This window comes from Chiloscyllium plagiosum, unplaced genomic scaffold (genome assembly GCF_037043375.1).
Source record: "Chiloscyllium plagiosum isolate Xiang-an unplaced genomic scaffold, Cpla_swu_hap1 HiC_scaffold_19, whole genome shotgun sequence".
In the NCBI taxonomy this organism is placed as follows: domain Eukaryota; kingdom Metazoa; phylum Chordata; class Chondrichthyes; order Orectolobiformes; family Hemiscylliidae; genus Chiloscyllium; species Chiloscyllium plagiosum.
In genome coordinates this window covers 7,289,697-7,308,070 of record NW_028270157.1, presented here as the reverse complement: position 1 = coordinate 7,308,070, position 18,374 = coordinate 7,289,697, and the positions used below count along the sequence as shown (strand labels likewise).

Genomic DNA, 18,374 nt, shown 5'->3' with positions numbered 1-18,374 from the left:
TTTATTTTTGATGCATATTAGGTCAATGCTAGAATGACATATGACTGTACATCTGAGACAGCACACTTTTGCCACAATATGATTATTTCACACATTAAGTGCCAAAAATAATTCATAAAAGAAATAAGATTTGCAGGTCAAAGAATGCATTCCAGAAATCATTCGAAGACACATATATAATGTCTCAGGAGCTCACTGCCCTTAGAGAATGCCTTAGGGGTGGGCAATAAATGCCAACTCAGCTGCTGGCACCCACATCCCCATATGAATAAACAAAAGGTACATTTTCATGACATTCCTGCCTTTATGTGAATGATTCTCTTTATTTCTCATCTTTTAGTTCATCACAGAGGCAATATCAGCCATTGCAAACTACAAATAATAACATACAAAAATAATTTTAAAATACCTCTCACCTCCATAATAATAATAAAAGCCAATTTGGCGGCCATTATATGCCAGAAATAAAGGCTATGATAATACTGTAGAGGGTGACCAGGAGGATATCGCAAGTCTCGGTACCTGACACAAAATGAAAATGACTAAATCATTAGTCCATATAATGGCAACAAATTAAAGCTAATATCTTCACATAGGAGACATGTACTAACAAGAAACAATAGTAATAAAGGCAAATGGATGACAGAAATAAAATTCCTCAATCAAATTATGTGGGAAAGAAAATCTACCATCCTGACTTAACTAAGAGATACATTGAAGGTGACAAATACAGTATTTCTTGATAATGATAGGGTTTGCTGTAAAGCAATTTGATCTAAATTTGCAAATGGACAGTTTGTGACTGAATTTGATGTTAACAGCGATGCACCTGTATTTATTCTAATGGGGCAGGGCTTATCAATGCACACTCTTGAAGTAGACAGGAATGTATACATTGCATGTGGAGTGTTCAACAGGAATGTATATTGTGAAGTCTGACACAGAGGTCAGCACAATTTCATAACCTTTCACCCATAAAGCATGTTACATCATGTGCTTATGTTGCATGAGCATCTACTCTTGTTAATTTGCAAAGTTAATCCCAATACAGAACACAGAACAGTACAGCACAGGAACAGGCCCTTCAGCTCAACATGTCTGTGCCGACCATGATGCCATTCTAAACTGATAGTATTCTAAACTAATCCCATCTGCCTGCACATGATCCATATCCCTCTAGCCTGTTCATGTTTAATCACGTTGAAATGCCCCGTGAATGTTGCTATCATTTCTGCTCCTATCATGTCTCCTGGTAGCACATTCCAAGCACTTACCACCCTCTGTGTAAAAAATTTTCCTTGCCCATGTCCTTTCAACTTTCCCCCTCCACCTTAAACCTATGTCCCCAACTATTTGACATTTCCTCCCGGGAAAAAAAAAGACCATCCATGTATCCATTCCGCTCATAATTTTATATACTTATATCAGATCGCCCCTCAGTCTCAAATGGCCTAGTGAACACAGTCCAAATTTGTCCAACCTCTCCTTGTAGCCAATACTCTCCCAACTAGACAACATCCTGGTAAATCTCTTTTGCACCCTCTCAAAAGACCCTACATCCCTTCTTTGGTATGGCAACCAGGACTGCACACAATATTCCGAATGTGGCCTAACTAAAGGTTTATACAACTACAACATGAGAACATAGAACAATACAGCACAGAACAGGCCCTTCGGCCCACGATGTTGTGCCGAACATTTGTCCTAGCTTAAGCACCCATCCATGTACCTATCCAATTGCCGCTTAAAGGTCACCAATGATTCTGACTCTGCCACTCCCACAGGCAGTGCATTCCATGCCCTTACCACTCTCTGGGTAAAGAACCTACCCCTGACATCCCCCCTATACCTTCCACCCTTCACCTTAAATTTATGTCCCCTTGTTACACTCTGTTGTACCTGGGGAAAAAGTTTCTGACTGTCTATCTATTCCTCTGATCATCTTATAAACCTCTATCAAGTCACCCCTCATCCCTCACCGTTCCAATGAGAAAAGGCCTAGCACTCTCAACCTATCCTCGTACGACCTATTCTCCATTCCAGGCAACATCCTGGTAAATCTTCTCTGCACCCTCTCCAAAGCTTCCACATCTTTCCTAAAGTGAGGCGACCAGAACTGCACACAGTACTCCAAATGTGGCCTAACCAAAGTCCTGGACAGCTGCAACATCACCTCACGACTCTTGAATTCAATCCCTCTCTAATGAACGCTAATACACCATAGGCCTTCTTACAAGCTCTATCTACCGGAGTGGCAACTTTCAAAGATCTATGAACATAGACCCCAAGATCCCTCTGCTCCTCCACCCTACTAAGAACCCTACCGTTAACCCTGTATTCCGCATTCTTATTTGTCCTTCCAAAATGGACAACCTCACACTTGACAGGGTTGAACTCCGTCTGCCACTCCTCAGCCCAGCTCTGCATCATATCTAAGTCTCTTTGCAGCTGACAACAGCCCTCCTCACTATCCACAACTCCACCAATCTTCGTATCATCTGCAAATTTACTGACCCATCCTTCGACTCTCTCTTCCAAGTCATTAATAAAAATTACAAACAGCAGAGGACCCAGAACTGATCCCTGCAGAACTCCACTTGTAACTGGGCTCCAGGCTGAATATTTACCATCTACCACCACTCTCTGACTTCGACCGGTTAGCCAGTTTTCTATCCAACTGGCCAAATTTCCCTCTATCCCATGCCTCCTGACTTTCCGCATAAGCCTACCATGGGGAACCTTATCAAATGCCTTACTAAAATCCATGTACACTACATCCACTGCTCTACCCTCATCCACATGCTTGGTCACCTCCTCAAAGAATTCAATAAGACTTGTAAGGCAAGTGCTGGCTGTCCCTAATCAAGCAGTGGCTTTCCAGATACTCATAAATCCTATCCCTCAGTACCCTTTCCATTACTTTGCCTACCACTGAAGTAAGACTAACTGGCCTGTAATTCCTGGGGTTATCCCTATTCCGTTTTTTGAACGGGGCACAACATTCGCCATTCTCCAGTCCCCTGGTACCATCCACGTTGACAGTGAAGACGAAAAGATCATTGCCAACGGCTCTGCAATTTCCTCTCTTGCTTCCCACATAATCCTAGGATATATCCCGTCAGGCCCGGGGGACTTGTCTATCCTCAAGTTGTTCAAAATGCCCAACACATCTTCCTTCCTAACAAGTATCTCCTCTAGCTTACCAGTCCGTTTCATACTCTCCTCTTCAACAATATGGTCCCTCTCGTTTGTAAATACTGAAGAAAAGTACTCATTCAAGACCTCTCCTATCTCTTCCGACTCAATACACAGTCTCCCACTACTGTCCTTGATCGGACCTACCGTCATTCTCATGTTCCTCACATACGCATAAAATGCCTTGGGGTTATCCTTGATCCTATCCGCCAAAGATTTTTCATGCCCTCTCTTAGCTCTCCTAATCCCTTTCTTCAGCTTCCTTCTGGCTATCCTGTATCCCTCCAACGCTCTGTCTGAACCTTGTTTCCTCAACCTTATGTAAGCCTCCTTCTTCCTCTTTACAAGATATTCAACCTCCCTCGTCAACCAAGGTTCCCTCACACGACCATCTCTTTCCTGCCTGACAGGTACACACATATCAAGGACATGTCGTATCTGCTCCTTGAAAAAGTTCCACATTTCCACGACATCCTATGCTCCCAACTTATGCTCCTCAGATCCTGTCTTACAGCATCGTTTTTACCCTTCCCCCAATTGTAAAACCTACCCTGTTGCACGCACCTAGCTCTCTCCATAACCAAGGTGAAAGTCACAGAATTGTGGTCACCATCACCAAAATGTTCACCCACTAATAAGCCCATCACTTGTCCCGGTTTGTTACCAAGTACCAAATCCAATATGGCCTCCCCTCTGGTCGGACAATCTACATACTGAGTTAGAAAAGCTTCCTGGACACACTGCACAAACATCGCCCCATCCAATCTACTTGATCTAAAGAGCTTACAATCAATATTTGGGAAGTTGAAATTGCCCATGACTACTACCCTGTGGCTTCTGCACCTTTCCAAAATCTGTTTCCCAATCATTTCTCCACATCTCTGCTGCTACTGGGGGCCTATAGTAAACACCCAACAAGGTGACTGCTCCTTTCCTATTTCTGACTTCAGCCCATACTACCTCCAAAGGCAGATCCCCCTCGAACTGCCTTTCTGCAGCCGTTATACCATTTCTAATTAGCAACGCCACCCCCCCCCCCCCTCCTTTTTACCACCCTCCCTAATCTTACTGAAACATCTGTAACCAGGAACCTCCAACAACCATTCCTGTCCCTCTTCTATCCACGTTTCTGTGATGGCCACAACATCGTAGTCCCAGGTACCAATCCACACCTTAAGTTCACCCACCTTATTTCTGATACTCCTTGCATTGAAGTAAACACACTTGAACCCATCTCTGTGTCCGCAAGTACTCCCTGTCAGTGATACCTTCTCCACAGCCTCCTTACATTCTTGGACATCCTGACAAACAGCTAGCCTACTTGCTGGACTACAAGTCCGGATCCCATCACCCTGCCAAATTAATTTAAACCCCCCCCGAACTTGCTAACTTTTATGCAATGCACCAACCAATGAAGCCAACATGCCTTATGCCTTCTTTACCACCTTATGCACTTGTGTTGCTACTTTCAGGATCTCGCACCACAAGATCCATCTATATATTCATGCTCCTATGGATCCTGCCCAAATCTGTAAACTTTCCTCATACATTTGGACCTCCCAAAATGCATCACCTCAGACTTATCTGGATTAAACTCCATGTGCCATTTCTCCACCCAATTTTCCAGGTGATCTATATCCTGCTGCATCCTTTGATAATGTTCCTCACTATCCACAATTTCATTAATGGTTTGTGTCAAAACTTGGAGGTACTTCTGCATGAAACATAGAAAGTTAGCAGGTAAGCAGGAAGTGTCATGGAATGTTATTTCAAGGGGGTTGGTGTATAGAGGAGGGAAGTCTTACTGTAATTGTACTAGGCGCTGGTGAGACCACATCTGGAATACTGTGCACAGTTTTGGTCCCCTTATTGAAGGAAAGATATTATTTCATTAGAAGCTGTTCAAGGAAGGTTCATTAGATGATCGTAGAAACTGAGGGATTGTCTTTATGGGCAAAGATTAAACGTGTTGAGACTCTACTCATTGCAATTTAGAAGAACGAGAGGTGATCTCATTGAAACATATTAGATTCTTTCGGGTAAATGCTAAGCAGATGTCTCCCCTCATGGGAGAGTCTAGGACCAGAGGGCATAGTCTCAGAATAAAGGGGAGCCCATTTAAGAATGAGATGAGGAGGAATTTCTTCTATCAGGGGGTGGAGTGTCTTTGGAACTCCTTGCTACAGAAAGCTGGTGGAGCAGAGTCCTTGTGTACATTTAAAGCTGCGATGGATAGATTCTTGATCATCTGGAGAATCAAGAACTCTGGGGCAAGGGCAAGAAAGTGAACATGAGGAAGCCAAAGAGTGGTGAGCCTGTGGAATTATTACCACAGGAAATAGTTGATGCCAAAACATTGAATGCAGTCAAGAAGCAGCTAGGTGTCGCAGTTGGGCCGAAGGGGATCAAAGGTTATAGGGAGAAAGCAGGATTAGGCTATTGAGTTGGACAATCAGCCAGGATCGACATGAATTGTGCAACAGGCTCAAAGGACTGAATGGCCTCCTCCTGCTCTTATCTTCTATGTTTCTATGAACGTAAAGAAACCTATTAAATAGACCAAGCCTGAGGGGCTGAATATCTTGCACCTGTTTCTATTTTTCTTTATGGTCTTATAAATGCAAGTGATTGTAGTCTTGGAAAGTGCTGTCTGAGGAGCCCTGGAGAATTTATGTAGTGCATCTTGTCGACAGAACCCTGCTGCTACTCTGCATTGATGATGGAGGGAGTGAGTGATTGTGGATGGAACGCCAATCATGTGGGCTGCTTTGTCCTGGATTGGGTCAAGCCTCTTGAGTGTTGCTGGAGCTGCTTTCATTGGGCAAGTGAACTTGTGCCTTGTAGGTGATGGGCAGGCATTCAGGAGTCTAGAGGTGTGTCACACACATAGAATTCCCAGTTTCTGATCTGCTTTTGTAGCTTCTGCATTTGGATGGCTAGCCCACTTCAGTTTCTGATCATTGGTAATCTAAAAGATCTTCTTCACCATAAAGACTGAAGCCTTTGGGGTTATTGAGACTTCAATGGCCAGAATTCCATTAACAGTAATAGGTCATGCCCCATATTCCATTATAGAATTATGATGGCTTATTATTAACTGTCTTGGAGCGATACAGTTAAAAATTTAAAGCAGAAACTCAATCTGCCTGTTTCCATATTTAACTGGAGGGCAAGCAAAGGACAAGTGGTTATCCATTTATGCAAATGATTTGCCATGCAAAAACAGCCAGTTCTGAAGGTTGAGAGAAACATTGGGCTGACTCAGAGATGCAGCATTCTAGCACTTTCTAGGCCACTACCCCCTCCTCCCCACCAACCCCCACCCAAAAATGACACAGCACCAACCTGCAGGTGGTAGCATTTTCACGGTCAAACCAGGGCGGTGTATTCTTGGGCTTGCTGAGACTTGTGAAGTCAGCAATACTGAAAACAGAGAGAGTCGTATTGATGTAACCTTGCATGGTCGAGCTGTTGTGTGCTCCAAAGGGTTGCACAGACAGTGCCCAATAGTACACAAGCCTGGGAATCATATCTGATGTAAATGCAATGATCAGTGCCTATAAACAAGAGAAATGAAAAAGTTCAAGGGGTAATGTTAAAGCTCAACAAAGAAAGCAAAAAAGCATAGAAAATATAATTAGCTAGTCTATTTCTCATAACAATTTAAGTTACTTATATTAAATACATAACAGTAAGTGTCCGAGTAATTCACAAATCCGAAGTCTAATCACCAGATCCATGACATAGCATAGGGTTTCCCCAAACTGTGGGCTGTGATCTAAGATTTTGGGGTCACCAGCACCACAGGAACAAAGTTAGGATATCCTAGGGCAGACTGACAAATTTATGTTACAATCTGACTAAGAATTATTATCAAAAACAGAAGTTGCTGGAAAAGCTCAGCAGGTCTGACAGCATCTGTGGAGAGAAATGTGAGTTAATAATCCATTTTGAGTGAAACCTTGCACAGAATAGAAACAAGAATTATTAATTTTCTTTCCCCCTCAAGAGTTGACAGGCTGTGAGATTAAATGTACTTACTCAGGGACTAAAACCATAAAATTCCAAGCATTTGCTACCAAACAGTTCTATTTCAGGGAGTTTCATGGACGGTTTCTCTCCTGCAAGTCACTGTGTGGAGTTCTCTGCTACTCACTCCTTATGTATTTACCTGGCCCCAGCTTGTGCTATTGTGTACTCACCAAAAGTACTCACTACCGCTCGGACCAAGTGCCATATTTAAAGTCTGGCTGTGCACCAGGCTGAAGTCTGCCCGCCACAAATAGCCCTTCACAATAGGTAGAATAGGAGGGTAACAAAAAAGAAACATTTCTGAAGGCACATAGGAACATGGGTGACACTTCATTGGAAATAGAATATCACAGTCATAAACGTTCTGCCTCTTTACATCACCCGTTTGAGCGACTGTCATTGCAACTGCATTGCATCATCATTGCCTCATCATTCAATGAGGGAGAAAGCCTTCGAACAGTTGATGACATTACCTTTTATTGAACAACAGAAAAACTGAAGGAAAAACGAAAAGTTGTATTTACGTCTGGGAATACACAGGGTCTGCTTGCTTTTTGAACAACTTTACAAAAGTCACCAAGATCATTCTATGATCTTCAAGTCATCAGTCATTGTAAAGTTGTTGTTCAAAAAACAAGCAGACTCTGTGTATTCCCAAGAGTAAATACAACTTTTCATTTTCCCTTCAGTTTTTCTGTTGTTCAATAAAAGTTACAATATTGGAAGTGGACGTCAATTCCATCCTTGTCCAGCTTGTTGCGCTGCTCCATCGTTCTAAAGGTGATAAAACAAAGAGCTGCAGGCGCTGGAAATCTCAAGCAGAAATTGCTGGACAAACTCAGCAGGTCTGGCTGTATCTGTGGAGAGAGAGATAGAGACGGAGTTAATGTTTAAGTCCAGGAGAAGGGTCTCATGACTGCCTGACCTGTTGAGTTTCTCCAGCAATTTGTTTTTGTTTCCAAAGGTGATGTTCGTCCTGCTCAACGTTCTCATCTTCCTCCTCAAAAGACTGCTGTTGCTTACCCAGCTTTTCAATGCCCCATTATATTCTCTCTTTGCTCCAGTTCTGCACAACATAGAGGGATTACACAGCACACTCTGTCAGAGTGTACTGCAAGGACCCCGAAACTAATCCAAGCATTGAACCCTCAACTTCAGGCAACCTATTGTCTGCTCATGAAGAATGGGCTGCATTGTGTCCATGGCGAAAGTGAGGACTGCAGATGCTGAAGATTAGAGTCAAGAGTCCGGTGCTGGAAAAGCATAGCAGGTCAGGCAGCATATGAGGAGCAGGAGAAACAACATTTCGGGCAAAAGCCCTTCATCAGGAATATAGCGGAGGAAAAGGTGGGGAATGGTGCTGGTGTAACTGCAGAAGATGGGCTGTTCCACGTACCCGATGAAGAGTCAGCTGGGGCCCATGCGGGTGCCCATGGCTATCCCTTTTGTCTGGAGGAAGTGGGAGGATTCAAAGGAGAAATGATTAAGGGTGAGGACCAGTTCAGCCAAACGAATGATAGTGTCAGTGGAAAGGTACTGGTGGGGATGTCGGGAGAGGAAGAAACAGAGGGCTTAAAGGACCATCGTCATGGCAGATGGAGGTGTAGAGGGATTGGATATCCATGATGAAGATGAGGCATTTGGGGGCCAGGTAAATAAAAGTCTTGGAGGAGGTGGAGGGCATGGGTGGTGTCCCAAACTTGTAAGGGGAATTCCTGGACTGGGGCGATAGGGCAGTATGAAGGTATGTTGAAATGAGTTCGGTGGAGCAGGACCAGGCTGAGACGATGGGTCGGCTGGGGTAGTCAGACTTGTGGAGATCTTGGGTAGGAAGTAAAATCGGGCAGTGTGGGGTTAATGGACTATGAGGTTAGAAGCTTTGAGTGGGAAATCCCCTGAGGTGATGAGGTTGTGTACAGTCTGGGAGATGATGGTTTGGTGATGGGAGGTGAGGTTGTGGTCGAGAGGCCAGCAGGAGGAAGTGTCTTCGAGTTGGCGCCTGGCTTCAGTGGTATACAGGTCAGTGCGCCAAACTACCACTGCGCACCCAACACTCTTGTCTACGGGTTTGATGGTGAGGTTGATGTTGGAGTGGAGGGCTGTGTATTGCGAGGGTGAGAGGTTGGAGTGGGGAAGAGGGGTGGTCAGGTTGAGGCAGTCAATGACACGGTGGCAGTTGGAAATAAAGAGATCGAGGGTGGGTAACAGACCAGCACGGGGTGTACAGATGGATAGGGCGTGTTTGACGTGGGAGAAGGGGTCCTCGGAAAGTGGGCGGGAGTCATGGTGGAACAGTAAGCACGGAGGAGGAAGAAAAGGTGTTCGATGTCACAACGTGCGTTGAATTTGTTGATCCGGGAGTGGAGGGGGATGAAGATAAGGCCTTTGTTGAGGACTGATCATTTGTTCTCAGTGAGGGGGAGGTCTTGGGGGATGGTGAAAACTCAGCAGGGCTGGGAGCTGGGAGTGGGGGTGGAGACTGTAACTAGAGTGGGCGTGGTAGTAGAGGGACTGGGATGACGTCATTTACGGAAGTGATGCTCACCAGGGGCATCGGGGCGGGGTCGCGGAAGTGTTGATTGTGGGATCCACAGTGGGCATGTCATAGGCGATACTATCGGCGGTGTTAAGGTGAGTGTTTTTTGATGTCCGACATGGTGTAGAAAAAGCGTTCGTTAAGTGTGTGAATTCTTCTGAGGATGTAAAACAGCAGAAATCCTTTGCAGTTCTGAGAGAGTGTGGCCTTCAGCTGAGGCAGGGCTGATTAGGTGGCGGCACATGGCTGTGAGTGTGGATCGGAGGATCCGGAAGGAAAACCGTTTGTGGAGGTTTCGAATTTGGAGTATGGACTGGTTGTCCTGTTCAGGTCCAAATTTTGCTGATGTGAATGTAGTCCGGAATCCATGTGGGATCAGTTGGTTCTGTAGTCAGGTTCTGAGGAAGGATATGTGGCTGTGGTAGTGAGTCTGCTTCAGGACATGGCTGAAGCACTTTAGGGCAAAGGAGATGACCTGGGGGGTGCAGTGGCAGAGGAGATGACCTGGGGGGTGCAGTGAGAGAGAGACTCACTGAGATCCTTGTAGAGAGAGGAGGAGAACTTCTTCATGGTAGGCATCCTTGGAAGAGGCTTCTCAGTGAGGTTAAAATCACCTCGGAGAAAGTGAGGACTGCAGGTGCTGGAGATCAGAGCCAAGATTAGAGTCGTGCTGAAAAGCACAGGAATTCATCAGGAATCAGGACTCAAAAGGGCTTTTTCCCAAAACATTGATTCTCCTGCTCCTCAGATGCTGCCTGACCTGCTTTGTATCTATGCTCAGCCTTAGTAAGAGGCTTGATTCATTGAGTTATCAGCCAGGGGATGCCTTTATTTCCCAGTAACTATCCTTGTAAGGCATCTGACCTTTGAAATGAGGCAGGGACCTGAGCGTTCTCAAGAATATACACAGCTGGCACCTTCCAAGCTATTTCTATCAGATTCCTGTAATCATGGATGATTGTACATTTACTGAATGGAAGCATTTTCTATTGACACATTACGATATATTACTCTCAACTTGGTGTATGTACAGTCTGTAGTGTCCTGCATCTGGGGGGGGGAGTCCAGTTATGGTGGCAAGCTCCACTGACCAGGTTGCTGCACTGACCTCATCATGAGGAAACAAGGTGAAGTGGTTCATTGGTACATCTGTGCCTGGAGGATTGAGAGGTCTTGCGAAGGTCCCCACTGGATTCTCAAGAAGCAGCCAGCCGCACGAAAACTTAGCAGAGCTGTCACTTTGACAGCCATTGGCATAGGATTGCCATCAACCTCATTAAATCACAGGTCAAGTTCCAGCAGATGAAACAGTTCAGTGTATGGACATCCTTACTCTGTGGCAGCAATGCATCTCGTTCAAATGGTATTGAGGATGATACATTCTGGGCCTCCTGTACCACCTCCATATCCTAAGGGGACCTTCAGGCTCAATGTCTTCATGCAGAGGCTGTTTGCCAGGCACCACAAGTTGCTGCAGGTCGTGGAGTTCCTGGTGATACGTGTTATCTTTCTATTTCTCTGTGCCTTTATTGCACTGCGGTCATCGCAACAATGTTCTCAGCCATGGTTGAACCGATTTGTCATCGTTCCAATGAACGTATGTGGTGAATATCAAGAAACTGACTAGGTCCTTTGTAATATGAGCACTCACCAACACCTCTCAGTTATGAAGAAGTGTCACACTAAACTCAAAACATTAAGTCTGTTTCTCTCACCACGGTTGCTGCCAGGCCTGCTGGGTTTCTCTAGCATTCTGAGTCAGTATCAGATATTCAGTATCCACAGTGTTTTACCTTTATTGGGGAAGATTTTCTGCTTGGTTGTGTTGGCTTTTTAAAAAAGATTTCAGCTGAAATTAAAGTAATCTGCGCAAATGCTCATGGAAACTCAAACACAAATTATGGTCAGTGTAAACTCAATATCCATAGTATTTAGATGGCAGCTCTACCCACAGAATTAGCCATTTCCTGGGAAGAACTAACCACCACGGGGAATTTCTGCCAATTACTGTCATTTGCTGGTTCTTCTGTGTGCAAGAAAATTAAAAGGAACATTTTAAAAGCTCTTGAATCCAAACACACCATTTACTTTACCACTTATGCAACTGATGTACATTTCTGTACTTTTGCTTAAAAGGTCATTTACTGTAATTTAAAATCAGGTTATTCAGAGGTAATAAACTGATACTGATTAAAATGTGTGTTTGGAATAAATCAATTTTCAGTTCTAATCAAAGTCCCATAAGTTACCACCTTTAAATACAATTCAAGTTAAAATAATTTTAAATTATATTTAGAATGCTGGCCAATTGTACTGGATCTCTGCAGATTTTGCGTTTGTCAATATTAAATAACTGAGCAGATATGTGAGAGAAAAACATATTTCTAAAAACAGGGGCAATTTGACCACAATAATGCACAGATCTGTAGCTTTGTCTACAGTAGGAAAACAGCCCTAATATAGTGGGTGGCACGGTGGTTAGCACTGCTGCCTCACAGCGCCAGAGACCTGGGTTCAATTCCTGCCTCAGGCGACTGACTGTGTGGAGTTTGCACATTCTCCCCGTGTCTGCGTGGGTTTCCTCCAGGTGCTCTAGTTTCCTCCCACAGTCCAAAGATGTGCAGGTCAGGTGAATTGGCCATGCTAAATTCCCCGTAGTGTTCGGTAAGGGGTAAATGTAGGGGTATGGGTGGATTGCGCTTCGGCGGGTCGGTGTGGACTTGTTGGGCCGAAGGACCTGTTTCCACACTGTAAGTAATCTAATCTAATTAGTTCTTGGTGTCTATTGTTTATAATATTTTTGCAGGAAAACTATACACTAATCATGTACAATACTGCCAATCAAAAACAAAGATCCATTTTAATCAATGAACGGTTTTCTGGTGCTCATCAATTTCCATGACTCACCAGCTTTAATGGATGCAGAAACAACAGCTCAGGTCAGGAGCTTTGTGACTTCTCGTGAAAAATTAGACAATGCTTCAATAATGTGCCAATAGTTATCAGTACAGATTGGAATAGATGCACAACTAGATTGCATTTCACCTAGTTACCAAAGCTGGGGTGTTATTGGTGGTTAGGTGTTAAGTAGAGACTGACAGGACTGAAAGGTGGAGGATCAGGCTGAACAGACTCAACTGGACAAAGGATGGAATTAGGCTGCATTAGGCATCAGCCAAGGAGGTGAAAAAGTACAAAAATACTTCCAATAATAACAACCAGCATGTCACCTCCTCTGACTCTTCCACTGGTTTTATACGCCACTCATTGATTGTGCTTTGTATCTGGCAAACTGACAGAAATAATTGGTAAACCTGACACTGTGGCAAATAAACCCTAGCATGCCATTTGGTGCACAATATACATTTTCATTCAGTTGCTTTAAAAAGAAATTCTATTTAGAACTCCTCGTGCAATTTTGCAGTTATACACAGCATACGACAGATGATTGGGAATGAGTAAACAAGATAAACCAGACTGAAATACATCATTGCTGTTGTTAATCTCAAAGGCTGCACTTACATTTGTCACAGCTGCAAAAACAGCCACTCCGTGCAGGATTGGCAACCAGGCTCCAATATCTTGCGCTTTGGCTGCCAGAATCCGTCGAAACTGTGTGGTCATTTTCCAACCATCTACTCGTATTTCGATGATGTTATTAATCAGTGCCAGCAGAGGCGCCAGAGGGAATGATGCCACAAAGATGGTAGCAAAACCAAACTGTATAACTGTGAAATGAACAGGAAAAGGTAAAGTGAAATCTTTGTGCATTACATTGTCTGTGCATTATCAGGGTCACAGCTCCATCTGGCTTACAGCTGCTGTCATGGGTCTCAAACAAATATTCTAACAACTCAGATTTTGGCTAACACGTTCACGTCACATCACTTACCCTTGCTAAGCTTAGAATGATCCAGAGAGAAACATATGACAAGAGATTGTATGGAATGAGCTGCCAGAGAAGGTGGTGCAAGCTGGCACCATTACAACATTTAAAAGGCATTTGGATGGGTATATGAACAGGAAGGGGTTAGAAGGAGATGGGCCAAGTGCTGGCAAAAGGGACTAGATTAATTTAGGATATCTGGTCGGCATGGGCGAGTTGGACCAAAGGGTCGGTTTCTGTACTGTACATCTCTATGACTCTATGATTTAAGTACTAAAGGGGTGTACTGATAGAAATAGGCTAGCAGTGGAAATTTAATATGGCCAGCACACAGCCTGTCCACCCCAATCTGTTTAAAGCTGCTGCAAAATATATTTGTCCTTATGGAGAAGTTTCCAAATGAAACCTGTGCAATTTGACTTCACAAATAAGACAGTTCAACAGACTGCCATGTAATTCACTAATCTATCACATTAGTATCAACTCTGTGTTTCAAACAAATGTTTCTGTGAAGTAACACTGCAACTACATGAAGCATCTATCCAAGTGAAATTAGCAAGCCCACAATGATCATCAGGTTGGTGTCTGCATACTATTTAAACATATCATGAACATCTCAAGTTCACTTAAGTAATACTAATAGCTGTAACATGCCTCTCTACATTCATGAGATGCAATATTGAGGCAAAAGTGATGCATATCTGATTTTATATTAATGCCACTAAAACACCTCCCTGTTATCTTCATGGGAATGAAGTAGTAAAAGTAGTATCTATAATATTTTTTCAAAATTAGTCAGATGTTACTAACAGGATAATTATGATGCTTCACAACTTTCAGAAACAGTTCTTCTACAATGAGCAAAGATTGTAGCATCCAGTAAGAAGATACTTTTCCATGTTATTAGATCTCAATAATCTGAGGGTTGCTGGTGAGACCAGAAATTTAATTTAAAATGAAACAAAAACCAAAATGTCCAGAAACAGCTTACTTGTCGGTTAAAAAAGGCATTCCGCAGTTATGTATTTTTTAATATTTTCCTTATTTAGCAATTTAAATAGGTATATTTATTTAAAAATAAGCAAAACTATACAGTGTAATTTTAATTTTATTACGAAATCCAAATATTTTGGGTAACAGCACAGTAATTCCACTGGCAAAAACAGAAGTTGCTGGAAAAGGTCATCAGCTCAGGCACCATCTGTGGTGAGAGATCAGAGTTAACGTTTTGGGTCCAGCGACCCTTCATCAGTCCCTTCCTCCTTGAGTTCTGAGGGAGGGTCACTCAATCCAAAACATTAAGTTTGATTTCTCTCCACAGATGCTGCCAGAACTGCTGAGCTTTTCCAGAATTTTCTTATTTTTGTCTTTGGATTTCCAGCATCTGCAGTTCCTTCAGTTTTTACTTAGTAATTTCAATTCAAAAATTATAAATTACTTTCATATGGAAAACATCTGAATATATTTACTCGCTCCATCACTCTGCCTTAATGGATAACCAGTGGTTACACAACTGTTTATGAAACAGTTCTACAAATTATTATTTTTAAATCAACATTTTTATCAGTTAGTGGAAACATGGAACTCCAATTGTTGATTGAACAAGTGAAATGTGGCCAAAGTGGGAAAGGGAAGCAAGTTTCTTCTTCTCATATGCATTCTTGATCATATGTCATTCATTTTGTTTATAATACGATAAAATATCGGTGAGATTGTCTACGTGAATGGTTCCCTGCACGTGCCACATGTGCAAAAATTGTCCATATCAGGATCATGCCATTTTGTCCACTGAAACAAAGCATTATGGACTTGAGGTGTGTAGTCATCAGGATATGCATCAGGAGCATTGAATCAGAAAATTTCCTTACATGTGTAAGACTGTGCGTGCACTAAACTGGAGGTTTCAATCACAGAATGAACACAAGGACACTGACCTTTCTAAATAACTGTCAATATATAAAAAGGAATCAATCCAAATTTTCCTGGTGGTTTGACTATCTTACCTTATAATAGGGCACTAGGGACAATAGATAATTTATTGTGAACCAAACTGCTATTCTTTGGATGATCTAATTCCGAGGTAGAGATGCTGACATGACAAAGTGTTTGGAGAAAGTGAGGACTGCAGATGCTGGAGATCAGAGCTTAAAGTGTGTTGCTGGAAAAGCGCAGCAGGTCAGGCAGCATCAAAGAAACAGGAGAATCGACGTTTCGGGCATAAGCCCTTCTTCAGGAATTAGGAGGGTGTGCCAAGCAGGCTAAGATAAAAAGTAGGGAGGAGGGACTTGGGGGAGGGGCATTGGGAATACGATAGGAGGAAGGAGGTTAAGGTGAGGGTGATAGGCCGGAGAGGGGGTGGGGGCGGAGAAGTCGAGAAGAAGATTGCAGGTCAAGAAGGGGGTGCTGAGACTGAGGGTTGGGACTGAGAAAAGGTGGGGAGAGGGGAAATGAGAAAGCTGGAGAAATCTGCATTCATCCCTTGTGGTTGGAGGGTTCCTAAGTGCTTGTTAAATCTAGTCTCCTATTAAGATATGCAGGGTCTCTGATCTCAGGACCCACACAGTAGCAGGGATTAACAAATCTGCCATAAATAAATGGAAGCGGTGTACAGCATGACAGAATAGTTTTAATTAATAGTGTTTTCATTACATGGGAAAATTCATATGACAGTCGATGTTACTCATACTCCTCATCAGAGGTGAAACAGCTTTATTAGTAAGAGACGAATTCAACAGCAGAAGCATTTCAATACATGTTGCACTCATAAGAACATACCCATTTCCAGGTATTCATAAAATAAGCCCAACTTTGAGATGGATTGCAGCCGATAGTCTTGTTCCCATCGGGGGAGTTTCTCTTCTGATTTTGCACGACACCGACCAATAAGGTTCTTTAACCACCTGTACAACAAGAACAACCGACATTTGGTAAATTATGGCAAGATTTCGTATCCCGGTGAATGAAAAGCAAGAGCAAGCAGCCTTAACATAATGAGCAATTAGCCCATGCCCAAAAATCTACTGGAATTCTTCAAGCAGTTAGCTAAGTTGATCAATTAGGATAAGATGGGACTATCTCTTGTTTGGAATTTCAGAAGGTCACCGTGTGGCTTTACTGTTGGGGATGCTGACTTTCATGTGAGATGGTATATCACAGTTCCACCTTTCTGTTTAGATGGACGTCTAAGATATCGTGGTCTTATGCAGAAAAAGGTAACAGAGGTCTCCCAGCACACAGCCCAATATCCATCCCTAGGTCAATGCAACCGGACTGCATTATACCAAAAAATTGCATGTGTCAATGTTCACAAAGGGTTTCTCTTTTTAAGCTCTAATGAGTCCTTTCCCACAATTTTGCACTGTTCACATTGTTACAAATGCACTGTGTCTCTACAGTGTCAGTCGTACACTACCTAGTTCTCACCAGCATCAGTACACACCACTGCCAGAACCTTTTGATTTCCCCACTGACAGTGCCATTTTTAACCCCGCAATGCACCAGATCAATCACTGCCATCCAGAAACTGCCCGACACAGTTGTAGTGTTGGAGGAATTGCCCCAGAGGTGGACGGTGGGGTGCAGAGCAGGACTGTCCTCTTTCCTCAAGACCACCAGAGGAGACCAGGCACCAGACTCTGCCTGCACCTCCCGGTGTGAAGTTATCACCTAGGTCACTGTAATAGCCACACTTCAGGTGAACACTCAGCAGTGCAGGAAGAATGCTAATGGGCTTCTGCAAAATTATTATGGCACAGAAAGTGGCCATTCAGCCCACTGTGCCTGCACTGGCTCGTCAATCAAGCATCATCACCCAGGGCCAACCTCCTGCTTTGTGCTGCCATTTTCCATTTCTATCTAAATAATTATCAAATACCCTCTGGGATGCTTCAGTTGAACTGCTTGCGCAATTGCAAGCCATACACTGGATTTTTTTCCTTTGTGTTTTGTGTTTTAGTTAGGTTTCTGATGTCAGCCGTACTTTTTCAGTGGCTCTCTCATCTCTGAGTCACAAGGTTCTCAATTCCAGACCCACTCCAGGGTTTTGAAAACAAAAATAATGACTGACACACACATGTTGTATTTAAAGAGTGTTGCATTGTTGGAGGTGTCAGATTTTGGATGAATCATTATACTGAGGCCCTATCTGCCTAACTGTAGAGAGGGAACAGAATAGGATTAATTAAGCAGAGGGTGTGAGAAATGGTTGATTGATCTGAATGCAGACTGTTGATGGTCATTTGAGCATGGGTATGTTTATCTGACATTCCAACATACATGAATTTAAACTCATTCAGAACAATGGTGCCCTGCATTCTCTTCCCCAAAAAGTCTAGTGTTTTTCTTACCTTGCCTTAAGGTTTCACATCATTTAGCATAATTTCTCTCACTCTTCAGGTGTGCTGGAGACTTCCCTTTCCATCTGCCCCAACCCTAGTGCTGAGCTCTCTCACTTTCTGGAACATATTGCTACACCGATGGACCTCCTTTGAATGCCTCTTGAAACTTTCCCCTTTAATCACTACTTCAGCAATCTCCACTTATCTCCATCCGACTCTGGCCTAGCTCTGGATTTTGAATTGCAATCCTAGTTTACTATGATACCAAGTCCAGTACATGAATGAAAACTGCAAGAATGTGGATGTTGTAAATCGGAAACAAAACAGAGATTACTGGAAAAGCTCAGCAGGTCTGGCAGCACCTGTGGAGAGAAACCAGTGTTAACAT

At 43.2% G+C, this 18,374-nt stretch overlaps 1 protein-coding gene and 1 long non-coding RNA gene across 4 annotated transcripts in view; one reads left to right on the top strand and one right to left on the bottom strand.

Annotated features, from left to right (window-relative positions):
• The window catches only part of ano6 (anoctamin 6), a 146,127-nt gene that overhangs the window by 7,095 nt on the left and 120,658 nt on the right, over window positions 1-18,374 (bottom strand). For all 3 annotated transcript variants that reach the window (XM_043708688.2, XM_043708689.2, XM_043708690.2), the window contains 4 exons: window positions 16,425-16,549; window positions 13,286-13,491; window positions 6,541-6,752; window positions 417-522 (listed from right to left, as the gene is read on the bottom strand). In XM_043708688.2, coding sequence (XP_043564623.2) covers window positions 417-522; window positions 6,541-6,752; window positions 13,286-13,491; window positions 16,425-16,549 — 649 coding nt within the window. The remainder of the gene's footprint in view (window positions 1-416; window positions 523-6,540; window positions 6,753-13,285; window positions 13,492-16,424; window positions 16,550-18,374) is intronic.
• Window positions 1-18,374, top strand: part of LOC122559322 (uncharacterized) — a 153,160-nt gene that overhangs the window by 99,621 nt on the left and 35,165 nt on the right. The gene's annotated exons all lie outside the window — the stretch shown is intronic.